The sequence below is a fragment of the Coenobita brevimanus genome, chromosome 4 (genome assembly GCF_032717465.1).
Source record: "Coenobita brevimanus isolate Jiangsu-jjx chromosome 4, ASM3271746v2, whole genome shotgun sequence".
In the NCBI taxonomy this organism is placed as follows: domain Eukaryota; kingdom Metazoa; phylum Arthropoda; class Malacostraca; order Decapoda; family Coenobitidae; genus Coenobita; species Coenobita brevimanus.
Window position 1 is genome coordinate 2075827 of NC_136957.1, and position 15188 is coordinate 2091014.

At 47.1% G+C, this 15188-nt stretch overlaps 1 protein-coding gene across 1 annotated transcript; it reads right to left on the reverse strand.

Annotated features, from left to right (window-relative positions):
* Positions 1–887: 887 nt before the first annotated feature.
* Positions 888–14944, reverse strand: LOC145394969 (uncharacterized). Its single transcript, XM_080268721.1, has 11 exons — positions 14822–14944; positions 13904–14077; positions 12950–13047; positions 12272–12347; positions 11642–11824; positions 10057–10182; positions 8256–8375; positions 4250–7712; positions 3141–4141; positions 2453–2612; positions 888–2155 (listed from the first exon to the last, which is right to left on the reverse strand). The coding sequence occupies exons 1-11, from the start codon at positions 14942–14944 to the stop codon at positions 888–890; spliced, it is 6792 nt and encodes a 2263-aa protein (XP_080124847.1).
* Between the last annotated feature and the right edge of the window lie 244 nt (positions 14945–15188).

Genomic DNA, 15188 nt, shown 5'->3' on the forward strand with positions numbered 1-15188 from the left:
CAGGTTATATGGTTACCACCCAGTGAAGTAAATTGTTTCCTGGTGTACAGGAAACCATTTGGTTTGTCACTCAGTGCTTTTGTTGGTCCTTGGCTATAAATGCTAAACTTCGTGCTGTTAAGCCCTCCGTTGTTCCTTGGTCCAACCCTTGTCATTGAAACTGCCGTTGGGAGACTGTGTTGGCTCATCTGCAGATTAGTCATACCTGTCTCACCCATGGCCATTTAATGTCCAGGGATCCTCCTCTGATCTGTTCAAGTTGTGACATCCCCTTGTCTATTTACCTTATACTTTTAGATTGCCCTCTTTATGGGGCTGTCCATCATCAGTGCTTCCCTTTATTTGATCTTGGTCACCCCCACCACTTTTGAGAGATGTGTCAAGTGAGCCTTTTCTGTGGCACGTTTGATGTTTTTATCCCATACTATTTTTGTTATCGTGTCTTTAGTTTGTTAGTTTTTGCTTTTCTTTATTCCATTTAGAGGCATTTTCCATTCCTTTTCTGCTCTTTTAGTTTATGATTTATTATTTCTATAGTGATTTCTCTTTTATAGCTGTTTCCCATACCCCATTTTATTGCACCTTTCTTTTCTAACCATAGTGCCAAATGGTCTTTGCCGCCTGGCTAGATTTTAATTATTCCTTCCTTCAACCCGAGACTTTTACATTGTTACAAATCTTATTACACATCTCAGATTTCTTTTTTCCCCAACAGCTTCCAGCAACTGTTGGGAAGTAATTACTGTATCTAGTTTTGGCACTTGGCTTAGCTTCAGTTCCACAGAAAACATCAGCTGTACCATGGCCAACCCCAGTATGGTATGGGGATTCCTTGAGGGGGCACATGGCATCATTTTTAAGTTATGTTACCCAGCGTGGTGTGAGTGTCAGAGGCGGGTGACACGATACCCCCTGTCATTTTGGGGGTCAGCTGGATAGGAGGGCGGTGGTGAGGGTGGGAGTGAGTCCTGGCGCTCAGGCAGGTCACCCCAGGACACTCTGAGGCTGCGACGGGACTCTCGGCTGCGGTCCTGTGTTGTCTTGAGCACCCCAGCCCTGGGACGAACCCCTCCTTCACCAAACAATTCTCCCTCATCCCCCACACTTGCCTCACTCTCGCAGGTGATGTTGGCTGGTGTCTCTGTCTCCTCCCTCACCTCCATCCTAGCTGATGTTTCAGAGTCCTGCCCTATCAGCTTCATCAGGGAGAGAGACAGGTCCTCAGAGCTGGTGTCCCGGGGCTGTGGGCTCCTGCGCCGGAGCACAGGTCGTTGTGGCACCAACTTAAGGGCTGTGGCATCCCTCACCTTGGCCACCACACCCACCACAGTAGCCACAGAGCCACGGACTCCCTCATCATCATCACCCTTATTCTCACCAGGGGCACCATCTCCCTCACCTCTGTGCTCATCACTCACTGTATCCTTCCTAGTGATGGCAAGACTATCAGACTCCCCAGAAGTGTGGTGGTGGCGCCTGGGGAGTGTGGCCCATGGGCGGCGACTGGTGGCCTGTGCTGGGGATGCCAGTGAGGTCGACTGTTCTTCCCTGCGGCGACGTGCAGCGTATTCAGCCAGCCTCTGGCCCACGTGGGGCGGCACCACCACACCCACACCCCTGGAGACAGCCCCACCATCACTGTCCTGCAGGCTGGGGTTAGCCATCATGCCTCCCATCCTCTGCCATCTCTCTCCTAAAGTAGTTCTGTATATTCCTGTGGCCTCATCGCTGTCTTCTGGGGATGCCGTGGAAGGTGTATGATCCTCTAGGAAGGTCAGAGCCTCGACGGCCTCCTCAACTGAGCCAGGGTCATGGAGGTCATCGGTGGAGGCCTGGTAGCTGGACGAGAACTCCAGCACAGAATTGGGGTCGTCGTCCTCTTGGCTCGCCTCGCCCTTCACGAGTCGCCTGAAGGATATCCTGTCCAGCCCGCCTGTCCTGCTAGACCTCATCCAAGGACTGAGGTTGTCTAGTTCTCCCGTCCGCAGGGGTGACGAGCCCCGACTTGCCCTGGGTGAGGTCTGCGGGGGGAAATCTGGTTTGGTAGGGGTGAGGCGTGGGTTGGCGGGGACGAGGTTTAGTTCTTGTGTGTCTTGTTGTGTGCCTGTCCCCTCCCTCTCTGCTAACAGGGACAGTGCCCCCTCCTCTGCCTCCACTGTCTCCACCTGAACTGTATACTGAACCACCTCCACCCCACACTCTTCCTCCATCTCACCCTGTATCTCCCTCCCCTCATACTCCCTCTCACCACCTCCCTCGAACTCACATCCACTCTCATACTTACCCATACCTTCCTCCTCCTCCCTTTCCATCCTATCATCACTCCCTTTATCTTTATTATCGTTATTTTTTCCTTTATGTGTATCCATGTGATTTTTTCCCTTATCCATATCCTCATGACTTTTTCCCTTCTTCTGATTTCTTGCATTTCCTTTCATGCCACTTCTTTCACCTCCCGTCCCTGTGATTATCTGTAGGAACTGAAGACGCAGGCTGTCACTCTTGTCCATCCCGCTCCTGGTTTTGCTGCTAGTGTCATCTTTGTCTCTCGTACCCGCCTTACACTCGTCATCCGCCTTTGTCTCTGTATCATGGTCCAGCTCTTCAGTAATCTGTGTCTCATCTTGCATTTCTTCACTAATTTCTGCCTGATCTCTTTCCACAGTCTCTGGCTTTTCAGTGCTGTCTGTTTCTTCCTCTTTATCATCTTCATTCCTTCCTTTGTTTTCTTCACTTTCTCCTTTACTCGACTGTCTCTCGCTTGTAGTTTCTCCTCTGTCGCTTGTAGTTTCTCCTCTCTCTTTGTTTGCTTCATTCTGCTCTTCATCATTCACTCCCAGACATTCTTCTGCCTTTCCCTCACTGTTTCTCCCTCTTTCTCTTACTCTCTCACTCTTCATCAGTCCCCCTGCCTCCTGTTCATTCTCCATCAATCTCTTTTCCTCTCCCTCACTCTCCATCACTCTCCTCGCCTCACCCTCATTCTCCACCATTTTCCCTGCCTCTCCCCCACTCTCACTGTCAATTAATGGAATTCCATCACCACCATCTTTACCCATTTTCTGTTCCTCATCATCTGAGAGGTAAAATATGCCTTCCTGATAGTCTGTCTCACTCGCCCTAGAAGAGGAAAGACCAACTGAATCCTGTGCTGGTGATCCAGAATACAGTCGCATGAAGTCCTGCTGAATCAGAGTGCCAATGGAGTTTGGTCGGGAAGTCCTGGGTGATGTTGGGAGGGACTGGGCCTTGATCCGCAGTGAGAACTCCTTCACCATTTTGTTAACCGGTGTGGGTGAAAGGCGCAGGGATGGAGCAATGGTCCTCTGATCCCACCACCAGGTTCCGGGGCTCAGACTCCCTCCTTCATCACTCTCGGGGTCATATCCGTAATCCACCTTTTCATCATCATCAGGTTCGGGATGTGAAATGCGAGCTTTGACTTTCGCCCCCTCTTCTAAGTCCTCTTTTTCCTCTGTATTCCTATCAAGGGCCTGTGAATGATGAGAAGACTCAGCCTGGGAAGTTACTGTCTTTTTTATCAATTCTTTGTGTATGGTGTCAACTGACTTATGAGATGCATCACTGTCCTGAGAATGCCAAGATGATCTATTTTCAACATTCCAAGATGCCCTCTTGTCTTTGCCTTTCAAATGCGGCCTTCTTTCTTCCAGATTCCAGGACAACCTTCTACTACCATCCTTTTTGGCAGGTATTTGCAGTTCTCGTTGTTCATCTATACGCTGTGCGAAGTGTTCCACCATCTTGCATACTGACTGCTTCTTGGGCTTAACCACTCGTCCAGAAGGAGATTGGCTGGTAGACCATTGTTGAGAAACGCTGCCATCAGCTGACATTTTGTGGGCATTTGATCTGGTATTCTTTTGCTTTTTAGAGCTGTCTTTTGTACTGGGTTTTGATCGTGTTTGGTGTTCATTCTGAGCTTCAGCTGAGTCTAGACTGTGTTTAATTTTTACCACCGAGGACTGTTGAAGTCCTCCCTGTTGGTCTGAAACAGCCTTACTCTCATAAACTTCCTCATCTGTGTCCTGTATAGGGCAGAACTTCTCTTCCTGGGCCAGTAATGCCGAAACTTCCATATCCGCAGCAGTCAAGGAGGAAGTCATAGAATACGAGGTGACTGGAGGAAGGCATTCAGATGTGAAGGAGGGAGTGTGTTGTAAACTGAGGGATGCGGGTGTAGAGGGGGATGTGAGTGATGCAGGTGTGGATGGGGATGTGAGGGAACTGGGTGTGGTGGGTGTGGTGAGCTGTGTTGATGTTGGGGATGCAGGTGTGGTGGGTGTTGTGAAGGATTTAGGTGTGGATGGGGACATGAGGGAAGATGGTGTGGATGGGAAAGGGTGGGAGTCAGGTGTGGTGGGTGTGCACAAGAAAGTAGATGTGGCTGGAGCTTCAAAATTTTTGTCTCCAGGCCTGATGAATGACTTGAATAATGCAGATTTGGATGGAGATGTGGATGATGCAACAGAGAGAGGTGTGTGGTGGGGTGACGTAGATGGTGATGATGTTTTAGGTGGCGAGATTTTTTCTGTGGTGGGCGAGATCATTGCAATGGCTCCCGTAGGTGATGTGGATGAGGCAGTTGCATTTAAAGCTGAAACGAAAAGAGGTGTGGTTGAGGTCTCAGAATTGGCAGATCTGGTTGTTGAAGATGTTGCAGTGGATAATGATGCAGGTGACACAGACGTAGCTGATGCATATGTAACAGTGAAAGTTTTACCAATACAACTGTCATCTTGTGCAATGACCTTTTTCCTCCCATCTGCTGTCTTGTCACCATTAGCTTCATCCATTGCACGGTGAACCTCAACAGAACCCGTTTGTGGAGACAATGTGCCCTCCAGGATGATGATTTTCCTCTTGTTGATTGGATGGCCCCATGTTGCATATCCTGAAGATCCAGCTGCTTCCTGGGACAGAAATTTTTTACGAGCAAAATCTGGGGAAGGCCGAGGGGAAAAGATGGAATACAGTGCATCATTTTTCGTCTCAGTCATTGGGCTTAGAGTTCTGGGATTGGGTGTGGCTGTGCTTGTGGTAGGGAGCTCAGGTGAATTCTGTCTGGCTGTCTGTGTCTTGCTGGCATCAGAGTCAGGTGTTGCAGCTTGCACAGTGACTACAGGTGATGCAGCCAAGGGTGGAGGCTCATACTCCGGCTGACTGGGGATCACCTTCACCAGCTTCTTGATCCCTGCCTTGACTGGGAGCGATGGAGACATGGCTGGGGACTTCCGGGGACTGTTGGGGAGGCTCCATCGGTTACCAGGACTGTCCGAGTGCTTTGCCTTGTACCGGGTTATGGGGCTATCAGGTAGATTCAATTTCAAGTTAGCTCGAGGACTGTTAGATTGAAAAGATTTAGTGGGCGTCTTGGAATTGTTAGTTTTGGGGTCATTTTTTTGGCTGTTGCACACCTCAGGCTTTGGTCTGTTTCGTGGGCTAGGGGCGGGGTCTGGCCAATCTATAGTGGGGAAATTATCTGTGGCTGGGGAGGGTGAGACAGGGCTGGGGAGGCGAGGGCTTCCTGGTCTCAAATTCACCAACTTCAGCTCGTCTCTCTTGATGGTGATGGTGTCTTTTAGGGGTGGTTTGGTGGGTGGCTGAGTGTTGGTGGGACTGCTGAGTGTGACAGTGGAGATGAGGCTTCTGATGGGTGAGGTATGGTCACTCCTCTTCCCAGGGCTTTGAGGTGTGTCCCTCGCCTGCTTGTCAAGCGTGCTGGTCTTTACGTCTTCATCCTCGCAGTCATCCAGGTAGAATTTGGACAGAGCTACGGAATGTGGTCTGGCTCGTCTTGGGAAGGTGCTTAATCCACTCTCATCGATCTCCCCATTCTTCTGGGTCTTATTTTTCCTGCGATTGATTCTAAGCGAGTTGGTGAAGCTTTTGGCTTCGCTTTCACTCTGGTCCAGCAGTGGGAAACGGCTCTCGTGCAAACTGTGGCTTCGACGGTACCTCCTGCCCACCTCTGGCTCCTTGTCCTTATCCCTCGGTGCAAATGCACGGGAGAACATGGAGATCAGCTTCCTCACAGGTGTACTTGGGACTACGGTGTCCAGATTCTTTCGGGTCTCAGGGAAGGTGGAGCGAGCAGCTGTGCCACGCTCAAACACACTCGCCTTCTCCTTTACAGCCATTGTCTTTCTCGGCAGCTCAGGGGTTACAGGAGCACTTTTGGTTGCCATCTTCTCCTTTTTAGACTCCGACTGAAATGCCTGCTGAATGCGACGGCTGATGCCCTCTGGAATTTCTGCATAGGCACGGATTGAGGACTTCTTTGGCTTCTCCTTGATGAGGTCATGCCGTTGCCAAAAGTCAAATTCTGGCGAGAGTAGAGGGCTTTTGGCATGTGAGGGTACGTACAAACTGCGTGGACGTGGTCGGATGTTGAAACGAGATGGACGTTTTTCAGTGACTGGTGTTTTTTCTTCTGACTGTTTTTTGGCATCCTGGCTTACCTCAGCCGGATCAGGTTGGGATGGAGAGGTTTGAGGGGACTGCTGGGAGAGCGAGATGAGGTTGTCAACATAGCGGGCAGCAGGGTCGATGTCACTGGAGGGGGAGGAGGGGAGGGAGGTGTGCGCAGGTGCAGGTGCAGACATGGATGCCGAACGGGAACGAGTGAGGCGGCGCCACTCCAGTGTGTGGAGACGGGCGTCCACCATGCTGATGGTTCGCTTGTCTGCCTGGAACCTGAAGGGAACTATGTGGTTAAGCTGGCGGGTGTAGTCAGAGAGCAGCATGTGGTAGGAGCGGCGAACATTGCGGAAGACTGGGACATTGTCTGGGTGGAGCGGCCGGCCATCCTGCTGGTGGAGGTGGTGCAGCAACTCTGCCTGTAGGAAGTGTCTGAAGGTTGCCCACCGTCCTGTCAGCAGCAGCAGTGGATCTGGTGCACGATGGGTCTTCCTGCTCTTGTGACATGCATCCCGGGCCTGCTGGTCACCACGCCAGTCCAGACACAGTGACCAGACTCGGTGGTGAGTAATCAGCCGAGCATACATGTTGTCCTCACGCAGCATACCACCGAAGTGTTGCAGTATATATGGAGTACCCAGCAAGTCAGCGTGGACGCCCGTTGCAATCCTGTCAAACTTACCTTTCACGAGATGTGGGCTGGTGGGCAGGTCATGCACGTGTGATTGTACAAGGTTGATGGAAACACGAGTGGAGCTCAGCAACTGATGACGTGCACGTGCAAATACCTGTGTGATGTAGAGGCGGTACATTTCAAGGAGGCCAATATCCTGCCTGAGAGAGCAAGACACAGTGTGGTAGTCCCAGTCCTGGAATATGATGTCCATGCCATGTGGGGCATACACCATGTCATCCTCCACACCTACATCACGCAGCCACTCACTCTCCTCAGTCCACTTGGGGGCCACGTCCTCAAACTTATCCAGGTGTTCCTGTCGCAATGGACTGAAGCAGGACAGCGTCACGTTGGGAAAGTTGCCACCACGTGCACGGTTAAGGGAGCCTCGCTTCACCCAGTCTGACACAGCGCGTTGGTGTTGCCGCGGACACGATTTCACATAGCGACTCAACACTTCCCTCACTGCCCGACTGGACTGTTTTAGCGTCCTAACCTTCTCCAGCTTCTGCAATGCCGCTGGGTCATTGGCGAAGCTCATCCAGCCTGACCACACAGCCTGAGCCAGCCTGTAGGTCGCCACATCCACGGTTATCTGCGGAAGAGACGCTGACTGCTGAAGTGTTACACCGCACTACAAAACGGTCTTTTATATTTAGCCTTTCGTAATGTTAAGCAATTGCATTAAGCCTAAGGGAAACCTGTTGTACTGAAGCGATTAGAAACTAATTGTCATGCACTTCACCATAATATCTTATAATATTATTGTTGCTAATGAAGGATAATATTCACTCTGGAATACAGCTACCTTGTTCAAGGGATAATTCGTTGCATACACTATCTGTTAGGCTTTGGATACTCAGATTAACAGGCACACTAAGTCTAGGGATTCGTACTTAGGGCAGCAATGTTCCCCAGCTAAGTTAATTCGTTTGGTGACAGCCAAAAATAAACTTGTAACCAAATTTGTGCTCTTTAAGGGGTTAATCGAAAGGGTAGGGCCGTCCCTCAGCTGAATGAAGTTTTCTGCGGGTATAGAAATAGAGACGTATATAAGTGAGGCCCTGCTGTATAAAGGGAGGCCCTGCTGTATAAAGGGCAGGGCCTCAGGAAGCCACAGTGCCAACCCTGTGCGTACCTGTCCCTTTGTTTCAGTGAGGAAGGCGGCGTGGGAGAGGTTGAGCAGGTTGTGTAGTGTGTTGCAGAGCAGGGCGTGTGTTTCCATGTCCAGGCTGACTGAGTAGAACACCAACACTACCTGCAACACAACCAAGCACCACAAACACCAGTGAGGAACGCATCTAAAACACCAGAAATTTATATTGAAAATGAAATGGGTAAATTAGACCACACACAATACTACACTGGTGAAAAAGGAAAGAAAACAAAAAAGAAGAATAGAAATTCGCAAAACATTCTCTGTACGGCACTAGTCTGTTCAGAGTGAGAGAGAGAGAGAGAGAGTTTATGAAGGAGTGAAGTGAGACCCAATCGGACTCAGAGGCCCACATTCACGTCGGTTAAGGAAGCTCCCTAACACCTCTTCCTAAGCGATTTATTTTGCATATTATCTATTACTATCGTCTTTTGCTTAGATCATTCCAATATCGCCAGACTCTGCATAGTACAAAATGATGTACAAGTCTCTCTCTCTCTCCCCTGGCAGTCGTCCTCCCATCGCAACAGGCTTTGGGAAACAGCCCTAGCCCATCTGCGCCTTGGTCACACGCGGATCACACATGGCTTTCTAATGTCAGGAGGCCGATCTGCCAGTGTAATCAGATCCCACTCACGGTCCACCATCTTTTGCTTGACTGCCCTCGATTCCATGCCGTGAGCAGACGGACTCTCCCGTTCCTTTACTCCCTTGGACGTGCCCCTACCTTAGCCGATCTCCTTGGTGAATCCCCTGTGTTTTCCATCACACACCTCATGCGCTTCCTATCTCAAACCCGTGTCTTGACTCACATTTAGTGTCTTCCCCGCCTTCCCCTCTACCTTTATTCCACAGTAGCACACCCGTCATTTTTACGCAGCGGTTTTAGTGCCATATAGTCCTCTTGGGCTTGGTGCTAGTCCTTATTACTTACTTCTCTCTCTCTCTCTCACACACACACACACACACACACACACACACACACACACACACACACACACACACACACATGAAAAAGTCACGAAGAAGTGCTGTGGAAAGAATGCAGAGCCGTAGCATCGTCGTATCCCCCACAGAACTACGGGAAATGAGCCGAAAAGGGACGAGAATCTTTTGCCAGTTTAACCCCTTAACGTTGTGATTACGCATTATTATTATTATTGTTATTATTATTATTATTAGTAGTTGTAGTAGTATTAATAGTAGTAGTAGTAGTAGTAGTAATAGTAGTAGTAATAGTAGTATTGTTATCATTAATATTTTTATTATTATTATTATTATTATTATTATTATTATTATTATATTATTATTATTATTATTATTATTATTATTATTATTATTATTAGTAATAGTAGTAATAGTAGTAGTAGTAGTAGTAGTAGTAGTAGTAGTAGTACTAGTAGTAGTAGTAGTAGTAGTAGTAGTAGTAGTACTAGTAGTAGTAGTAGTAGTAGTAGTAGTACTAGTAGTAGTAGTAGTAGTACTAGTAGTAGTAGTAGTAATAGTAGTAGTAGTAGTAGTAGGGGACGCACTTGGGACTGTAAGAGTTAGAATTTAGACTCTCGTATAGTCTTCATTAATCCATTCCGTAAGACGAAGATTTCCTCATGTTACAAGAAATCGCAAAGAGAATAAGCTACCAGTTTTGTCAACGTATACAAGGTGAATGAAATAAGATAGTGCATAACAAATCTGAACAGCATAGGGAGTGAAATAGTGCATGACAGACCTGAAGGAAGAACAGCGCATGACAAATCTAAGTGAATTACAGCGCCAGACCAACCTTGAAAGCGTGGTCGTGGAGGTGGTTGTGTGCTGTGGGGTCTGAGGGCAGCATAAGCAGGTACAGCAGCAGCAGGTCCCTCGCCAGGATGTGCGGGCTAGAGTCAACCAGGGTCACCTCTAAGCTCTGTATAAACACAAGAGGTCATACGGCGCACGGAACAAGCTATTTATCTACACATATAGTGTTTATCTAGTCAGTCACAGTCGTAAAGTGCTACAGGGCTCTCGAGAGGCCCGTTCCGCAGGTGCTACAGGGATCTCAAGAGCCAGTGTAATAAATTTAAATTTGCTACTTGATGTACTCTTTCATTAAGACAAGAAATGAGATTGGAGCAAATCAATGTTTTGATGTGTTTTTACATCTGGGGGGGATCATAAAATCCCCAAGGAGCACTTGTTAGTTTTAACGAGCAGACTTCCATGGGGGAGGCGGTAGCTCGATCGGTAGAGAGGTGGCCTGCAGTCCTACTGGACCCAGGTTCAAATCCCCGCTGGGGCAGGGAACAGTTTAAGGATTTGAATTTCATAAAAGCAGACTTTACTGATCTACCAGAAGAGCCGCGACATGTCTTAGAAAAACCCCCGCTAATAGCAATACACCAGTCCTGTATGAGACAGCCCTAGCATGTATTCAATATGGACGGTGGGTGTTGTTGTAAAAATACCCCCGCTAATACCAATACACTAGTCCCGTATGAGACAGCCCTGGCATGTATTCAATATGGAAGGTGGATGTTAGCGCCGAATTGGCGACATGCAGAGGTGTATGGTATGTAAGAGGACTACTGGGCCTTGGGAGCAGGCTGTGAAGCCTATGCTTAGAGTCGAACACACACACACACACAAACAGCACCGGATTAAAGTAGGGGGTGGGGACTACTGAAACTGTAACCCTGGGGGCTCCACACAAGAAGGGCCCCCACAAAACAGACTAAACACTGATCTTAGAAATTTCATGACCCTAATATAGAAATAGCGGTAGACTATGCTATGCAGTAGGCAGGCCTACTGTATAGGCTGTGTATATGTTTAAAAAAAATGCTGTGGATGCGTATGGAGAATCGTATGTGCAAATTAATGAAAAATCGATACTTATCATACCCTAAAAGACTTCATATTGATCTCTAAAATACCCAATTCTTTTATGGAGAAAACAGAGATGTGGATTCAAGTGCGGACAGTCCATAAACCTCATCACCCAGAGTCTTTTGCCTGTACATTTTCAGTCCCGTTTCTTAATCTGGCTGTGTTTATTGACGTTGTTGTACTTTAACTTATCCTAAAATGGCCACCTCCCTTTCTTGAAGGCTGAGCTGCAACAGTATATTAACGTTAGACTACAGCGCTAGTCATGAAGAAGTGCCATGAAAAGGAGGTATACAGCCGTGATAAGATACTGACATGATATACTATTGATCATGAGGCAGTGACACGAAAAGGATGTCAAGCCATAACAATGTCTTTTTCTGCCATCAAGTTACGTGAAGTAAGCTGCAAAAGGAAGAAAGTCTCCGTCAAATTTAAGCAGATGAAGTCCAGTAGGTCGGTTATAATTAATTTGAAAAAAGAAGGAATAACGATACCTGCGTACAATGATCCGGGGTGTTGTGGAGAGTATAAAGAACATGTTTTAAATCAGCACCAAGGAGGAGCAATCTTAGGGCCTCCTCCTTCCTGATTTCTTCCTTCATTTCCTCCTCCTCCTCCTCCTCCTCCATTTTCTTTCCCTCCTCTTTCCCTCTCTCCGCGTCTTCTTCCTCCCTCTTCTCCTTGGCGCCTGGGTTGTTTTTGCTTTGTTTGGATTGAGTTTTTTTGCTGTCTTTCTTCAGTGGTTTTGAGTTCTGTGGGAAAATTGATGTGACTGACCGACTGACGGACTGATTGACTGACTGAGTAAGTGATTGATTGATTGACTGACTGACTGACTGATTAACTGGTTGATTGATTGATTGATTGACTGATTAACTGATTGATTGACTAGACTGACTGACTGATTAACTGACTGTCTGACTGACTGATGAATTAACTGATTGACTGACTACTTACTTGATTGATTAACTGATTGACTTTCTAATTCACTGACTGATTGATTGATTGATTGATTGATAATATATTTGACAACATAACAACATGAGGTACAGTATGCAACAAATAAACACACACACACACACACACACACACACACACACACACACACACACACACACACACACACATTCTCTCTCTCTCTCTACCTCTTTTTGTCCTTGTTGAGATGCCTGGATTCGCGCGCCTTCGTTTTCGCTCCATCTTTTGAGAGGGGAACATTTTTAGTGTTAATTTTTGAAAAGTTCCTATAGATTATTATTATTATTATTAGTATCATTATTATTATTATTATTATTATTATCATCATCATCATCATCACTAAAATCATCAATATCATCAATATTATCGCCATCATAACCACTTAAACCATCATCATCACTAAAATCATCATCATCATTACCAAAATCATCATCATCATCATTACCAAAATCATCATCATCATCATTACCAAAATCATCATCATCATCATCGTCATCCTGGCCCTTGTTCAGGCTTGTGGTTGCCTTTTCCGGCAGTCCACCATGCTCCTCTCGGGGGATAGGAAGAGAGCTGAGGGATGTTTATATAACCAGGCAGCTCCACCACCCAGTTATATCAGTGCCACCACGTGAAGGCGTCGCTCATCACCACTAAGAGTACAAGAAGAAGAAGAACAGTAGCACCCAACCCTTTGCCACATATAAACATCATTGACCAGCCTCCCTCGTCCCTGAGTGGCATTATGCGAGTACTAAACCCCATCTACACGCCAACTGTGGATCACCTTGCCCCACTAAACCACCAGGCGTGCTCCGTCCACTCACCTGATGTAGTCGACGGCGTGTATGAGGCGGCCTATGTACTGGGGTATGCCCTTAGCGCGTCTCTTCCAGCCACTGATCTTCTTGGCTGCCTCCACCACCTGTAAAAGCGCAACTCGAAATGAACGGATCTGGAATTTGTCTCTCTTGTTTTGTTTTTTTTCTTGGAAGGAGCAAACTTACGGGCTTCTGACCTTTGGTTCCTTCTTCCTTGCAAAAAAAAAAAAAAAATCTAAGGTTGCGTCCATACCAAACGCTTACTGGACAGGGACGGAGTTTACCATCACTCTTATGCTGTTGTTGAGTAACCCCGGTTTGTTTAGTTGAGCAGACCCATCAACCACAGGCAAGCAATCGCCCCTGCAGAGCCATCCCGTGCAATGAATCAGTGTTCTCGTGAGGCAGACGGCACTTCACCACAGAAAGGCGCAGGGAAGAATGTGGATGTTTGATTCTCGCGTGGACGCCGCATTTGCGTCTCCACACAATTAACAGGAGCACCATAGTAGGTTTCACATCCCGTTATTTGGTTATATGGTTACCACCCAGCGTTGTAAGTGGTTTCCTGAGTTATAATCATGCAACTCTCCCACCCGCACCAGCACGTCAATAGTGTGGACGAGAACAAAGCCAACTATATTCAGGATTTGAATATTCTACGTGTGTGTTATCAAACGTAAAGCAGAGGTTAACGAAAACTTTTGTAACGTAACAGATTAACGAAAACTTTTGTAACGTAACAGAGATTAACGAAAACTTTTGTAACGTAACAGAGATTAACGAAAACTTTTGTAACGTAACAGAGATTAACGAAAACTTTTGTAACGTAACAGGTTAACGAAAACTTTTGTAACGTAACAGAGATTAACGAAAACTTTTGTAATGTAACACAGATTAACGAAAACTTTGGTAACGTAACAGAGATTAACAGAAAATTTTATCATTCCGTTACTGTACCTTGGTCTTGGCTTGCAAACAGACGGTCCTGTGGTTGTCTGCGTCCATCTGCCTGCATGAGTCTGAGCAGTAGGCTACCACCAGACACCCAGGGCACGGGACGCCACCCAGGTCCTCCTCCCTGCCACAGTAGCTGCACCACACCTGACGCCTGCTGCTGCCCACACACTCATCCTGTACATACAAACATACATACATGACTAGTAATCAAAGTTCCGCTGTCACTACTGCCTCCGTCAATAGTTTTATCGTATTAATTCTGGTTGATGCCCTGCCATTCTCTCAGTGCAGATGTTTGTACTCCTCACAGGGTTAAGCGCTTCACCTGATTTTCTCTCCTTAAAGTAAAGATGTGGTTGAATATAACCTACTTTCGCTTAATTCACTCCACGTCACTCAGAACAGCAGAGCAGTAGGTAGGTGTAAACTATCTGACAGCATTGTAGTGACAGATACGAAAATGTTCTTACAAACACTATTGCTTAAATTAATACATGCGTTTGTCTCCCGGGGCTTGGAACTCTTATTTTAGGACCTTCTGTATAGGCACGACTTTGGGGGAGGTGGGCGTGGAAGAAGGCTATTTTCGGCACAAAATGACTAACGAAAAGAATAATGTTAGGAACCACAACGTATGCAGTACTTATCTTATTGCATTTGTAGTCGTCTGTATTTTTGTGCACCTGTGATCAAAACAAGTCAGATATTAGTGCATTCTGATTTTTTGAAAGTTTAAATGCATGACGTGACAATACTGCTAGGAATCACACCTTTCCCCGTTTACCAAAGTTCTGGATCCGGCCTTGCTGTACACCTAATGAACTTTATGTAGCTGAGTCTGTTATTTTGCCCTCATACCAAATAACAGAATATATTATGTCTGCCACCACCATCATCATCATCATTATGGATTCTTACGAGGTGTCTGTGAGCGTCCTTCTTTTGGCAGTGTGTTGAGCAGTACAGGGCGAGGCGACAGTGAGGACACCACAGCCTGCCCCCGCCCTCACACCCCCAGCAGGCACCCACACCGCTGTCCATACCTGCAGGAGGAGAGGCCAAAGCAGGTCAGAGCAGGTTAGTTAACAAAAATAAAGGGTCAAAACAGTTAATAAATAAATAAATGAATAAACTGATAAATGAGTGAAAAAGTACTTGTAAATCTAAATCTGTTTATTGCCACACACCTAAATCCCATGAAAGGTGGTCACAAACAAATCGCCTCCACGTCGCCCCTGTTCTCTGCCATTTGGCCACCCTCCCTCCAACTCACGCTTCTCTCTCT

What these genes read in the sequence shown, in the direction of transcription:
- LOC145394969 (XM_080268721.1), bottom strand. Translation starts at nt 14,944, where the DNA reads ATGGACAGCGGTGTGGGTGCCTGCTGGGGGTGTGAGGGCGGGGGCAGG. An exon ending in TAGAGAGAGAGAGAGAATGT is followed by an intron (nt 11,825 to 12,271) that starts GTGTGTGTGTGT and finishes GGCGCCAAGGAG; the next exon opens with AAGAGGGAGGAAGAAGACGC. An exon ending in TCACTGAAACAAAGGGACAG is followed by an intron (nt 7,713 to 8,255) that starts GTACGCACAGGG and finishes TCTCTTCCGCAG; the next exon opens with ATAACCGTGGATGTGGCGAC.